Source organism: Otolemur garnettii, unplaced genomic scaffold (genome assembly GCF_000181295.1).
Source record: "Otolemur garnettii isolate 467f Iridium unplaced genomic scaffold, OtoGar3 scaffold00001, whole genome shotgun sequence".
NCBI lineage: Eukaryota > Metazoa > Chordata > Mammalia > Primates > Galagidae > Otolemur > Otolemur garnettii.
In genome coordinates this window covers 7280378-7294075 of record NW_003852396.1, presented here as the reverse complement: position 1 = coordinate 7294075, position 13698 = coordinate 7280378, and the positions used below count along the sequence as shown (strand labels likewise).

General features: G+C 40.3%; 1 protein-coding gene across 1 annotated transcript in view; it reads right to left on the bottom strand.

Annotated features, from left to right (window-relative positions):
• Nucleotides 1–4759: 4759 nt before the first annotated feature.
• BIRC3 (baculoviral IAP repeat containing 3) overlaps nt 4760–13698 on the bottom strand; it is a 20160-nt gene continuing 11221 nt past the window's right edge. Inside the window, exons 4-8 of the mRNA XM_012801397.2 lie at nt 13219–13340; nt 10836–11078; nt 6483–6737; nt 6187–6228; nt 4760–6077 (exon numbers count right to left, since the gene is read on the bottom strand). Coding sequence (XP_012656851.1) covers nt 5884–6077; nt 6187–6228; nt 6483–6737; nt 10836–11078; nt 13219–13340 — 856 coding nt within the window. The 3' untranslated portion in view covers nt 4760–5883. The remainder of the gene's footprint in view (nt 6078–6186; nt 6229–6482; nt 6738–10835; nt 11079–13218; nt 13341–13698) is intronic.

Below are 13698 nucleotides of genomic sequence, written 5' to 3'. Positions count from 1 at the left end.
AAAAAAAAAAAATTAGGATGATATATTAATGGAAAAGAAATCATACTCTGTAAAGTAAAGAGGTTAATTCTGAGCCAAATTTGAGAACTGTGACCCAGAGCCACACCCAAGAAGCCTTGAGCATGTGAACTTCTTGTGGTGGAGTGACAGTTTGGTTTTACACATTTCAGGGAGACAGGAATTGCAGCTAAAATCATAAGTCAGTCTGTGGAAGGCATACATTAGTTTGGCCCAAGAAGGTAAGACATCTCAAAGTGAGGGCTTACAGGATATATAGGTGGGTTTAAAGATTCTTTCACTGACAACTGGCTGAAATAGCTAGGCTTTGTCTAATAAACCAAGAGCTATCAAAAAGGAATGCTTAAGCTAAAATAGGGGTCTGGCCAGGTACAGTGGCTCACACCTGTAATCCTAGCACTCTGAGAGGAGAGGCAGGATGCTGGGGGGCCTAAAAGCAGCCACACACAAACCCTTTCCCTTCCCCCCCCCCCCGCCCTCTTACGACAAAGACACAAAGGATCTGGCTAGCCCACTCCCTGAGAAGTTCCTGCCAAAAGACCCTAACTTTCCAGGCAAGGTGTAGAATGTGCCCGTTCCATAGCCCCTCCTAAAAGTGGTCTCTAACTGCCCTGGGCACAGATAGCAGGTGTTGTGACAGGTACCAATATGCCACTACTTGGGAGAATGAGGCAAGAGAATCACTTAAGCCTGAGTTTGAGGTTGTTGTGAGCTATGACACCACAGCACTCTACCAAGGGTGACCTAGTGAGACTCTATCTCAAAAAAAAAAAAAAAAAAAACCTTGCACTTTTAAGTTCCATGCTACTGCCTCTTAAATTTTAGTAAGCCTTAAATAATATATATAGACACTATATTCGAGTACATAAATGTCTGTTGCTATTAAGATTCTAGTGCTCATATTTGTGCTTTTTTTTATGCTGTTTCCAGAGTTGAAATGCCATGCCTTATCATTCAGAAAACAGTACCAAGTCCCACCTCCTACATGAATCCTTTCTTAACTAGGTTGATCCTACCTCTCTAAAGATTCCTTTTTGTAGCAGCCTGTATAGGCTATGGCTAGGAGGAGTGAGAGTTGTAGGTAACACCTGTATAGCTCAATAATGGAACACCTTGGTAATAAGGGCATGGGGAGGGATTTGGCTCTCTTATCAACCATGAGAGCTCAAGAGACAGAGCATTAGTGAATTGGCAGTCTCTACACCTGTGGTGTTAAGCGTCACGAGATCAGCTCTATATTAGGCTGGAGGTGCATTCTATCACAGACGACTCTATATTAGGCTGGAGATCAGCTCTATATTAGGCTGGAGATCAGCTCTATATTAGGCTGGATGTGCATTCTATCACAGACGACTCACTCTGACTATCGCTTCTCTTGCCTGCAGCACCTCAGCACGGTGTCTCTCTGCTGAAACTTACTAAGCTCTGCTAAAGGCTGCTAAGATCTATCCTTCTAAAGACTACTTCTCCCTCAGAGACTATCTCTCTCTCTCTCCCTTCTGCTGAAGTAAATAGCCCTCAGGCACCTAAGAGCAATCGGTTGCTGAGTGGTCTGCCTCTGGAACATAGCTAGATAAGCAGGGGGCTGGAGACCTGGCCAGTCGCAGGCCATGATAAATAGTGACCAGGAAGGGACCCCAACACTTTTGATATCGAAAGGAGTTCAGAATTTGGTCCATGATTCTCTACTTTATCAATCATTATGCCATAGTACTTTATCAATAGTGGTATTCAAGGAAGAAGAAATCCCCTCTCACATGCCACCTCCACTCACAGGAAGTCATTCATTCATTCTTTCATTTACTCAGTAAGGATCTTTCTACCAGGCCCTGTGCTGGGTGCTAGACATACAGTGGTCAACCAAACCCATGGTTCTTGTCCTCGTGGAAATTTCACAATAGAATATGGCATTTAAAAAGTATGTAAATGTAAATTGTGATAAATGTTATGAAAAAAAGAACAAAGGGGTCCACCAGAGAGGAGATCAAAAGGGTACAACTTAGATTGGGGAAAGCAAGAGAAAGCCTTTCTGAGAAAGTAACATTTAGGCTGACACCCAAAAAATGAGTAGGAATTTGTTAAAGAAAGAGTGAATAAAAAAGCATTCTGAAGATCCTGAAGTCAAAAAAAATTGTCATCTTCAGAAACAAATGAAAACTAAGGTGCCTGGGAGTTAGTGAGCAGTAGGGGGAGTGCCAGAAAGTGAGGTCAAAGGCTCTGCAGGTCACGTCAACCTGAGGAGCAGGAATGTTGTGCAACTTGGGAAAGTTCCTACAGCACAAACTCTGGAAATTAGACCTTGCCTAAAACTTCTTGACTAAAGGCAGGGGATGGGAATATTTTATTTTATTTCATTTTTATTAAATCATAGCTGTGTACATTAATGCAATCGCGGGGTGATGAGCAAATTTTAAGTGATTAAGGAATACTCACCTCCTCTTTGTTTCAAGGGCATTCATATTGCTTCTGAAACAATGAATCTCTTAAACACCCATCTGATTGTTTTTCCTGGCATTTACTTAATAAATATCCACACTTTCTACCATAGTGTGCAAGACACCAAAAGGAGGTAAAGATGGTTAAACTACATTGTCTATGACCACAAAGAAACTCAATGGCTAAGGGTAGCAAGTAATATAAGGAAAAAAACATTTTTTTTGAGACAGTCTCAAGCTTGTCACACAGGGTAGAGGGCTCTGTGTCATAGCTCACAGCAACCTCCAACTCTTGGGCTCAAGTGATCCTCTTGCCTCAGTTTTTCTTTTTTCGTTTTTGAGAGTCTTACTATGTTGCCCTCAGTAAAGTGCTGTGGTGTCACAGCTCACAGCAACCTCAAACTCCTGGGCTTACGCGATTCTCTTGCCTCAGCCTCCCAAGTTGCTGGGACTACAAGTGCCCACCACAACACCTGACTTTTGTTGTTGTTGTTGTTTGTTTGTTTAGCAGGCTTGGGCTGGGTTTGGACCCACCAGCCCTGGTGCGTGTGGCCCACACCCTAACTGCCAAGCTGTAGGCACCATGTCTGTTTTTCTATTTTTGTTAGAGACAGGGTCTCATTTTTGCTCAGGCTGGTCTTGACCTCATGAGCTCAAGAGATCCACCTGCCTCAGCCTCCCAGAGTGCTAGGATTACAGGCGTGAGCCACGGCACCCAGTCTAATACAAGGAAATTAATAAAAAAGATGAATGGAAACTATAACGAGTATGGCCTGAGTATGAAGTTAAGCTTGCTGCAAAGCTTTTGTTCTCTTCTTCTCTTTTTTTGTTAAGTGTTCTTACCACTTGCTGCTGCTGAGTTCTGACTCCTGACACTGTGTATTGGGTGTTGGGGTCTAAATTACCCAACTGTAGTGACTGCAGCCAGGGTGGATGGGGTGGGCTGAAGCAAGCCAATGGATTAATGCATGTCCAGCACCTGAACACAGTGCCTGCCATACAGTCAGCTACCAATACTAACTGCTGTGATTTCTTTTTTCCAAAACAAAATTTCCATTTAACTAACACTTAGGAAAATAACACATTTGAATGAATAAGTTGGTTATGTTAGCTGTTTATTGCCAAAATGAGAAATGAGTAAGAGTTTTGCAGTGGGGATGACAAAGTAAATTCAAATATTAACTATAGCATGTGGCAAGAACCAGAAAAAACAGATGTTGCAGAAATGGTATCAACTCTCTTAACTATATGCCCTACAGCAGAGTTAGAAATCAGCCAAGCAATATGACAAGTAATTCAATGCCAGGAGGGTGCTAACTAGCATGTGGCAGGCCAGCCGAGCCTTTTAGCAGAGGCAAAAAAAATTACATCTCAAGGAAATAGTCTCCCAGCATCAGAATGAAGAGATAGATTCCCCTCCACCCCCACCCCCACTTGGTTCCTAATCTTTCTCTTTAGAACTCCAGCAGAATTTGGGGCTCAGAAAACCACACCCCAAGGTGGCTCCCACAGCTCACACACCAAGGCTGTTGAACTTGAACCTGGACTGGGCCAGTTAAAACAACAATAACTGCAACAAAGAAAACAGCCGGGCACTGTGGCGTGCACCTCTACTCGAGCTACTTGGGAGGCTGAGGCAAGAGAATCGTTTGGACCCAGGAGTTTGAGGTTGCTGTGAGCTGTGATGTCACAGCACTCTACTGAGGGCAACATAGTGAGATTGCCTCAAAAAAAAAATATATGAAAAAGAAAGAAAGAAAAGAAAACGAAAACCACCCCCCAAAAGGAATGCCTCAGAAGAAGCCTCAGTGACTAGGTTTCTCTCTGACTTCCCTGTCCTGCTATCTCTTGCCCCTCATTCATCCTTGAGGAAGTCACAGAAACTCCAAGGCAGGTCATGAAAACCAGAGCCACTTTCTCACATCAGCCATAAAATATAAAAATATTACTCTAACCTTCCCCTGCCCTTCTGTGTGAGAGTAGGCTGTAAAGAAATTCTCTGACCTTCCTTGTTTGGTATAGGTCATAAGCCCCGTTCCAGAAAGTGTGGCCCCACACCCAGGAGGGAGGCATGCTGTACAGAGAGGCCAGAAGAACCTGAGCAGACCCTCTGACTGTCCCCACCCACTCTACTCCCATTATGTCATACCCTTTTTGTCCAGTCACAGGGCTGTCCATTCTTCCTTGAACCCACACATAAAAATGGACAGTTTTCCCTGTATGCTTAGGTTTTCATTCTGAAGCTTCACATCTTGTGTAAAACTATATTAAATAAATTTGTTAGACTCTTCTCACTAACCTGCCTTTTGTCATAAGAGTGTCAGCTGTGACTGTTATGGAAGGAAAGAAAGGGATCAACACCTTTCCACCCCTACGCAGACACGTAGGACTTTTTTCAGATGATTAGACTTTGCCTACATTCCCCCAGAATACTCCCTAGTGTAGTCTTACTTCTGGCCCGACGGCCCTAATCCCTTTGTAGGATAGAGAATTATGAATTGCACATGTTGAGTGCCAAAAAAATCATGCAAAGGAGGAAATTCTGCTGCACTGACAATATAGAACAGATTTATTCAGCAGAAAAGCTGTTTGTCCCATGAGTTGCTGGCTGACATACTTTCTAGGTCCCAGAATTAATACCAAAGTGGTAAGAACAAATTTAAGGTCTCTCCCCATTGGGTAGGTGCAAGACTTCCTGAATAAATCAATAGGCAAGTGAATAAACAAAGTGACTGAGAGGATTGTTTGATTTTGTCTCAGGCGTCCCATAAAATCCTGCACATTCAAGACACGTGGTTGACCCCTGTCCTCTCCATGTTTAAATGAGGAAGCATCTTCTAGGAAGAACTATAAACAGTAGTTCAATATTCAGGAGGTCTTAAGGAAGTACAGGAGGAGCCTGGGAGTGACCAAACTATCCAATACTGTAGAAGTAAAGTAATGAAGAAATGAAGAAAAAAGTAATGTTTTGTTGCTTTATTAAATTATTCCTTACAGAATTCTTAACAAAAATACCATGTCCCTATAAAGTCACTCAACAATAAAGGACTGTCTATGTATAGGACACAGATCAAAAAAGGCAGAGAATTGTGTTTCTGGATCTTAATACAACTCCAAAATATTTAAAATTCTAAAAGATAAACTCAAGTATCTTAAATTTTACTCCACTTACACTTTCAATAATGCTGAAATTTTGATTGAGTATTGCATTTGTGGTGCTAGCTCTATTTTTTGTCCACAGGAACAAAGCCTATCATTCCCTTGGTATCTAAAATATGTATGTCCATAAGTTTTAGATACATAATGTATTCATATATTTATATAAAAGAAATTTTTTCTGAGTTTTAAATAAAATACTTAAGGAAATCAAATAAGTATAAAAATTAAAGTATGTTAAATTATAAAGTAGAGACAAAGTTTTGGGTCTTCTTCATGAAAGAAATGTGCGAACTGTCCCCTTGATTGTACCCCTACAGATAGGACATTTTCTTAGAGAAGGGGCACACTCTGTGCACACGACGAGATGACCACAAGGAATGAACACTACGGACACTTGTTTGTCCATGCACACTTTACACGTCCTTTCTTCCTGTAGTCTCCGCAATTGTTCTTCCATTGGTAGATCTAAGAAAAGAAAAGAATTTTTAAGAAAGGCAATTTGCTTCTCCACCAATGACAAATCAAGAAAATAAAAACAATGTTTTCTAGCAGTTTAAAGTGTTATTATTATTACCTGAAACATCTTCCATGGGAACATACTTTATGTTCTGTTGTACTAAAAGAGAAAAAGAAAAAGCATTACTACAACCAAAAAAAAAAAAAAGCCAATACTTAGCCACAGAATATATTTTGTAACAAATAGTTTAGACTTCGGCCTAAGTACTCATGTCAAGGCAACAACAGTCTTTAATCTTTTAGTGCAATTAATATTTATAAATTAGTTTGGATTATTTTCAATAATCACATATTAATATGAGCATATTTCCAACCAACCTAGAAAGTTCAAAAAAATAATTTTCTAGTACTTACCATATAAATGCTGGTATAATGTGGGGTCAACTTTATATAAAGAGTTTCTGAATATGGTGGCTGCACTATTTCCTTTTACTAAAATAGTATCAATCAGTTCTCTTGCTTGTACAGATGTCTGTGTTTTCTGTTTAATACCATCATGCTCCTGCTCATTAATGACTCTGGCAGTTAGGAGACTATCCAGGATTGGAATCACACAAGTCAAATGCTGAAAAAGTGCCATTCTGTTCTTCCGGATTAATGACAGATCATCTTTATAAAAAAGAACACAAAAACAAACATGCTCAAACTCTGCTTACAAACCTCCTTCATATAAGACAGAATAGAAACAATCTTTAATCAGTAAGGCCCTGATGTTGATTGCCAGGTTTGGAGGCCCCTCATCCCCTGTGCCTGATAACAAAGGGGACTGATACTGTATTAACTCACTTCATCTTTACAACAGCCCTTGGAAACAGGCGCAAATGCTTTCACTTCACAGATAAGCAAACAGAGCCACAGAAAGGCAAGAAACCTGCCCAGGGGCACAGAGTTTGTAAAAGTCAATCTGGTGATGGGATTTGGGCTTTCGAGCACATATAACCTAGAACCCAATAAAATTGAAATTTCTTTTCCTTTTCTTTCTTTTTTTTTTTTTTTTGAGACAGAGCCTTAAGCTGTCCCCCTGGGTAGAGTGCTATGGCATCACAGCTCACAGCAACCTCCAACTCCTAGGCTCAAGCGAGTCTCCTGCGTCAGCCTCCCAAGTAGCTGGGACCACAGGCTTCCACCACAACGCCCGGCTATTTTTTGGTTGCAGTCGTCATTGTTGTTTGGTGGGCCCAGGCTGGATTCGAACCCGCCACCTTAGGTGTATGTGGCTGGCGCCTTAGCCACTTGAGCCACAGGCGCTGAGCCTAAAATTGAAATTTCAATTCAATCTGGTCAAACTGAAGAAAGGTAAAATCAGAGAATTTAAATATTTTTCCTTAAATTATCATTCTTCCATAAAATTCCATTTTAAGTTAAAAATTTAATTATTTTCCAAAATTAAACAGATTGCCATTACCTAAATATTTTATAGTAATGGGGGGGCCTACTAACAGCATTTTGAAAATAAACCCTATTTGTCAATAACCACCCTTTTGTCCTACACAGAGATAAACGAGAAACTAGGTAGAGAGATTTATGAGGGCAGGCTGTGATATAATTCCCTTCTGCTATCCTGAAATCTCCAGTAAGAGCTTGTTAAAAGTTGGTGGTGAGGGGGTGATGCCTGCGACTCACAGGAGTAGGGTGCCAGCCCCATATGCCGAAGGTGGCGGGTTCAAACCCAGCCCCGGCCAAAAACAGAAGGAAAAAAAATTTGGTAGGGGCACCAGGAGAGGCCACAGGATCCTGTTATTCTCCTTCCAGATCTAGATTTCTCGTATCTATTGGTAACATGCTTATATTCTGAAACTGCAATTTTATTATCTCTTTGAAATATGACTTATGAATATAAGTTTACTGGGTTAACTATAGTTCACCATGATCCATCTTGCTATTTCTATAAAATAACTATTGACAGAAGTTAGGCTAGTGAAGAAAAACTGTTTTGAGAGAGATGATTGTTAGTGAGATGCTTGACACATTTCATTAAGTAATAAGACACATGAACAGAACCATCTGAAAAAGAATAAAAAATGTTCTTAGAAAGTCAAGGATAAAAACAAGAAAGGCAAATATAGAGACCTACTTTTTGTTTGTTTGTTTGTTTTTTTGAGACAGAGTCTCACTCTGTTGCACTAGGTAAAGTGCTGTGGCGTCACAGCTCATGGTAACCTTAAACTCTTAGACTCAAGTGATTATCTTGCCTCAGCTTCACATGTAGCTGGGACTACAGGCACTGCCACAGTGCCTGACTGTTTTTTCTATTTTTAGTAGACATGTGGTCTCCTGGTCTCTCTTTTGTTCAGGCTGATCTTGAACTCCGGAGCTCAGGTGATCTACCCACCTTTGCCTCCCAGAGTGCTGGGATTACAGGCGAGAGTTACTCACCTGGCCAAGACATACATTTTGAAGATAACTGAAGCTCTGAGAATAAATGGGAAGAGGATCAAGATCTAGAATAGGGCTGGCACAAGCGAATGCCCCATAAATATCTGTTGAACACATGAACAACCAAGCCTTACTACTCTAACTTGAAGAATAGACATTTAAAACTAATAGTGAGAGGGACAGAGAATTAGAACTTAATATATGTGCTAAATTATCTATATTAGAGCAGCAGTAATATATTAGGAAATAAAAATATAATTTATACTTAGTGTTGAAGTGTATTAGTTTTTTTGTTTGTTTGTTTTGGGTTTTTTTTGAGACAGAGTTTCACTATGTCGCCCTGGGTAGAGTGCTGTGGCAGCGTCACAGCTCACAGGAACCTTCAATTCTTGGGCTTTAGGGATTCTTTTGCCTCAGCCTATTGAATAGCTGGGACTACAGGTGCCCACCACAACGCCCGGCTATTTTTTGGTTGTAGTTGTCATTGTTGTTTGGTGGGCCCTTTAGCTCCCACGTATGTGGCTGGTGCCCTAGCTGCTGAGCTACAGGTGCCGAGCCTGCAGTATATTAGTTTTTAATCTAAGATTTCAGTCTAATTATATTTAACTTAACTTATTTGAAATGCTTAAGATTTCTAAAATTTGATTGCTAGTAACTGGAAAACATCCCATTTCAAAGTCATAAACTGTATTCTGCCTTATAAGTTGTAAAGATTTGAATATACTTTTAAAGCATATTATTATTTTATCATGGAAAAATTATCCTAAATTGCCTCTTTATTTACATATCACTATTCTTGGGAAACTATAAATTAACCTAAAGGCAAGTATTTTTATTCACTTGAACACAGATGACGTATGGTACCATGCTAGGTAATAGAGAGAATTGTAAGGCAGACATACTATGGGCTCTTTTCTATATGGTAAATTATTATACAGATAGTGCAAAAAAAAGTACACACATTTTAAGAAAGGAAAAAAGCTGTATTAAATTTATAATACTCAAGTCACGTTTGACTTTTGAAATTACAAGAAAGATTCAACATGACTTTTGTTATCAGTATACATTGAATATTATAAGAATATTCAATAAATCAGAAGCTAGGTGGAGAGATTAGCGGGTGGGCCTAGGGTAAGGTGACCAGACCAGACGTACCACTTTTGGCGTGACAGTCCCGATTTTTAACAATTTGTCCCACATCCTGCAGTGTTGTTAAAAAGTCCCAATTTTTGGAAAGAATGCACAACAAGCTAGGGAACGCAGGAGAACAGGAAGGGAATATACGGTTTACAGCTGCCATGTGGCTATTTCACCAGAATATGAGTTTTATATTATTTTTGTTAATTTTATAATGTTAGACTGTAATAATAACAAATAATTGTTGAGAACTGATTATTGAGAACTGCTTATCAAAGTTTGCATTGTTGTCAGGCCTCACCACTCCCAGGCCCTGCCCCCCCCCCCCACAATGGTGTCCCGCTTTACCAATGTTAAAATCTGGTCACCTTAGCCTAGGGGCACCACATACAGTTCCAGATGTAAATTGCCATCTGTGATATAATTCCCTTCTGCTATCCCTCAATCTCCAGTAAGAGCTTGTGAGAAGTTGCAGTCTGTTTTCAGCTATGGTGAAGGGATTTCTAGCCCGTGCCTGGCAAAAAAAAAGAGATCAGCATTTCTCTCTGTCTAGGCTAGAGTAATTATAGCCGTCAGAGCAGCAAGATGACAATGGACAGGCCCAGGGGAACAGTTTTTGTGAAGACAAGTAGGGCAAGAACAGAGCTGCAGACAAGACCAGGATGGACAAACATGGGTAACTTTCCTAAGAGAACGTAAGACAATATCCTATGACTTGCCTAATTAGATGCAGTGGAGAGGACTCACCTCTTGTGTGGTCCGGTAGGGGGCTTAATCCTAACTTGTACATCAATTTATAGTCATAGGCTAAAACATACTGTTATGCTAGTATGAAAATTAATAACTGTCCCTGATCCCACCCCAATTTACAGCAAAGAGTAGTGAGCAACTAGCCTGGGATCAAAAATGTGCCAGGAAGAATTGCGTACAAAGTCAACTACCCAGAGAAAATATATAAACTAAGGGAACACAAGAAATAATACTTTCTCTCAACATATATATTTTAAGTTTATATGAGCAACTCAAATGTATTTTATTATGAACAAAATTTTTTAGAATTTGAATTCAGAATACTAAATATAAGCAATCTGACTGGACTGACTGGCTTGATGAGTACATTTTCATCCTGTACTCATTGACAGAGTGCTACCAAATCCTTCTAGAAATAGAGACTGCGTTAACAGATCGGCATACCTGATTCCTTTTCCTCAGTTGCTCTTTCTTTCTCCTCTTCTCTTATTTCATCTTCTGCATTAAGTAAATCTAATACAAGATCATTGATGGTTTCATAGTTCTCTCCAGTTGTTAGGATTTTGCTCTGAACTGTCTGTCTTACCAGTCTTCTGCTAAAGCCCATTTCCAACGTGGCTTTCACCACAGGTGTATTCATCATGACTGCATCTTCTGAATGGTCTTCTCCGGGTTCAAAATGAGCAACTATGTGGAACATAGAATGTAATACATGTTAGGATAGTCTGTATGTTTTTTACATTGAAAGTTATTACACTATTGAAAACATAAGATCCCCAACATGTATAGGTAATATTTTCTATGAACTTTGTTAAATTGAAAACGATATCCATGTCCAGTCACCAAAATAAGAAAATGGTATATTGTGTTTAGACAGACAAAATATGCGTGTCTGTCCTAAGGATGTATATATGTGAACAGAAAGAAGCAGAATGTTTGCAATCACCCCCCCACACACACACACACTGGAATTCAGACTCCTTTCTGTCTATGTTGAATGAACACATGGGTTTTCTAGATCAAATATGTTTCAGGTATTCTGACAGAAGCTAGTGTCATCACTCACTTCTGTCTCTACAACGGCCTCCTGCAGTATTGCTCCCGGGCAGTGCACTGTCAACATTGCTACCATGGTGTCTCTTTCTTTTTGAGACAGTCTCACTTTGTCACCCTTGGTAGAGTGCTATGGTGTCATAGCACACAGCAACCTCAAATTCTTGAGCTCAAGTGATCCTCTTGCCTCAGCCTCACTGGGACTGTAGGTGCCTGCCACAACCCCCCGGTTATTTTTAGAGACAGGGTCTCACTCTTGCTCAGGCTGATTTCAAACTCCTGAACTCAGGGAATTCACCTGCCTAGGCCACCCAGAGTGTTAGGATTACAGTGTGAGCCACCACACCGGGCCCCAGGTTGTCTTTTAAAAAACACAAATGGGATTGCATTGTACTCCTTAAATTCCATCAACAGTTCCACTGCTCTGAGGAGACAATCTAAAATTTAACTCACAGGTTCTTGCACAATCTGGAGCCTCATCCCACTTACTCATTCGCCTTCTGCACCGTAGCCTGCAAGTCACAAACTGATGCTCTTGTTTCAAGTTCTGCCTGCAGCAACGACCATTTCTGGAGCTGGCCTGCTTCACTTATTATCTGTTTGCAACTCCGACTGCTGGCGGAATTTTGTTCAGTTCTTCAAAGGTGCCTGTTCCTTCTATGCTGTTCCTTCTGCCTAGAATCTTCTTCGCCTTCCCTTGTCACTTGGTGTCCTTGTCACCTCTTACTCTCCTCTTGGGCTCTCTGCTAACACAAACGCTTCCTCCGGAAAGCCTTTTCTGACCCTCAAGTCTGAGTTCATCGTTCTGCATGCACTCTCTCATCACACCGCACCTTCCTGCCGTCTCCCTTTCTCCAGTTGGTGTATTTGTAGTCCTTAGATTATTAGCTCAGGAGGCCAGGAGTTATGGTTATCTTGTTTTCTATTCTTTCCTCTGAATACTGGATATACAATTAATACTTACTGAATTGAATTTTGTAATTCATGCTTATTGAATTGAATATGAGAAGATGGAGCAGAAGAGATGGTTCAAACATTGGCTCTATTGCCTTTTAGGTTAAAGCTGGTGGAAAAGTTACTTAGCCTCTCTGAGCCTTGGGGTCAGTATTAAAGAATAGGAATGATATTTTCTACCCTCTCTATTTCACAGAAAGAATATGTGAGCAATCTGATCTATGGTAGATCTGTTCCCACACTGGCCTGAGAACAAGGTTAGGCCAGATGTACTTAGTTTGTTAAAACTATAGATGCCAAGGGCGGGCGTGATGGCTGACACCTATAATCCTAGCACTCTGGGAGGCCCAGGCGGGTGGATTGCCTGAGCTCACAGGATCGACACCAGCCTAAGCCAGAGCAAGACCTCATCTTTAAAAATAGCCACGTGTTGTGGCAGGTGCCCGTAATCCCAGCTATTTGGGAGGCTGAGGAAAGAGAATCACTTGAGCCCAAGAGTTTGAGGCTGTGAGCTATGACGCCAAGGCACTCTACCAAGGGTGACAAAGTGAGACTCTGTCTCCCATCCCCCCCCAAATTACAGATGTACAAGCCCCACTCTTAGGTACTCTGATTCAATTTATAGGTCTGAAGCAGAAACTAGAAATCTGTAATATTTTTTGAATTTCTCCAGGCAATTCTGATATGCATTGAAGTTTGAGAAATACCTGCACGGTATATTTGAAAATGCATTATAAATCAATAAAAATGTATATTGTTATCAACTTTCAGTATTAATAGTGCCAAATTTAAATGTAGTAATTATTATCATTGTACGTACTGGTTGACTCTGCATTTTCACCTTCAGGAGGGTCTGATGTGGATAACAGCTGCAGAAAAAAGGTATATAAGTTAGAATGTAAATTCTTATCTTGCCCATTGCAATAAAAATGAGTCAATAGACTTATTTATTCAATGTATTGCAAAATGACTTGTTTACTGGCAAAATAACTTTTTTAAGCTGAAGGCAATATTTCATTTCATTTGACAGTTATTCCCAATACCATAAACTAATAGAGTTTGTGTGTATGTCTGTGTATTAACAAATAAAATCCATTTTCATTAGGGCAGGAAAAGGACTACACCTCTTCAGTGATCTGAGAGACAGTCATTTTTCCTTTTATCCACAGATCTTACCCTCCCTGGGTCATCTTTAGAGATAAGTTGGACCACAAGTCAGTTCCACTGACCATGGCTGGGAAGTATTTGACCATCAAACTACTATACATGTAAGTTCTTATTTGCTTGTCCAAGAAAATTA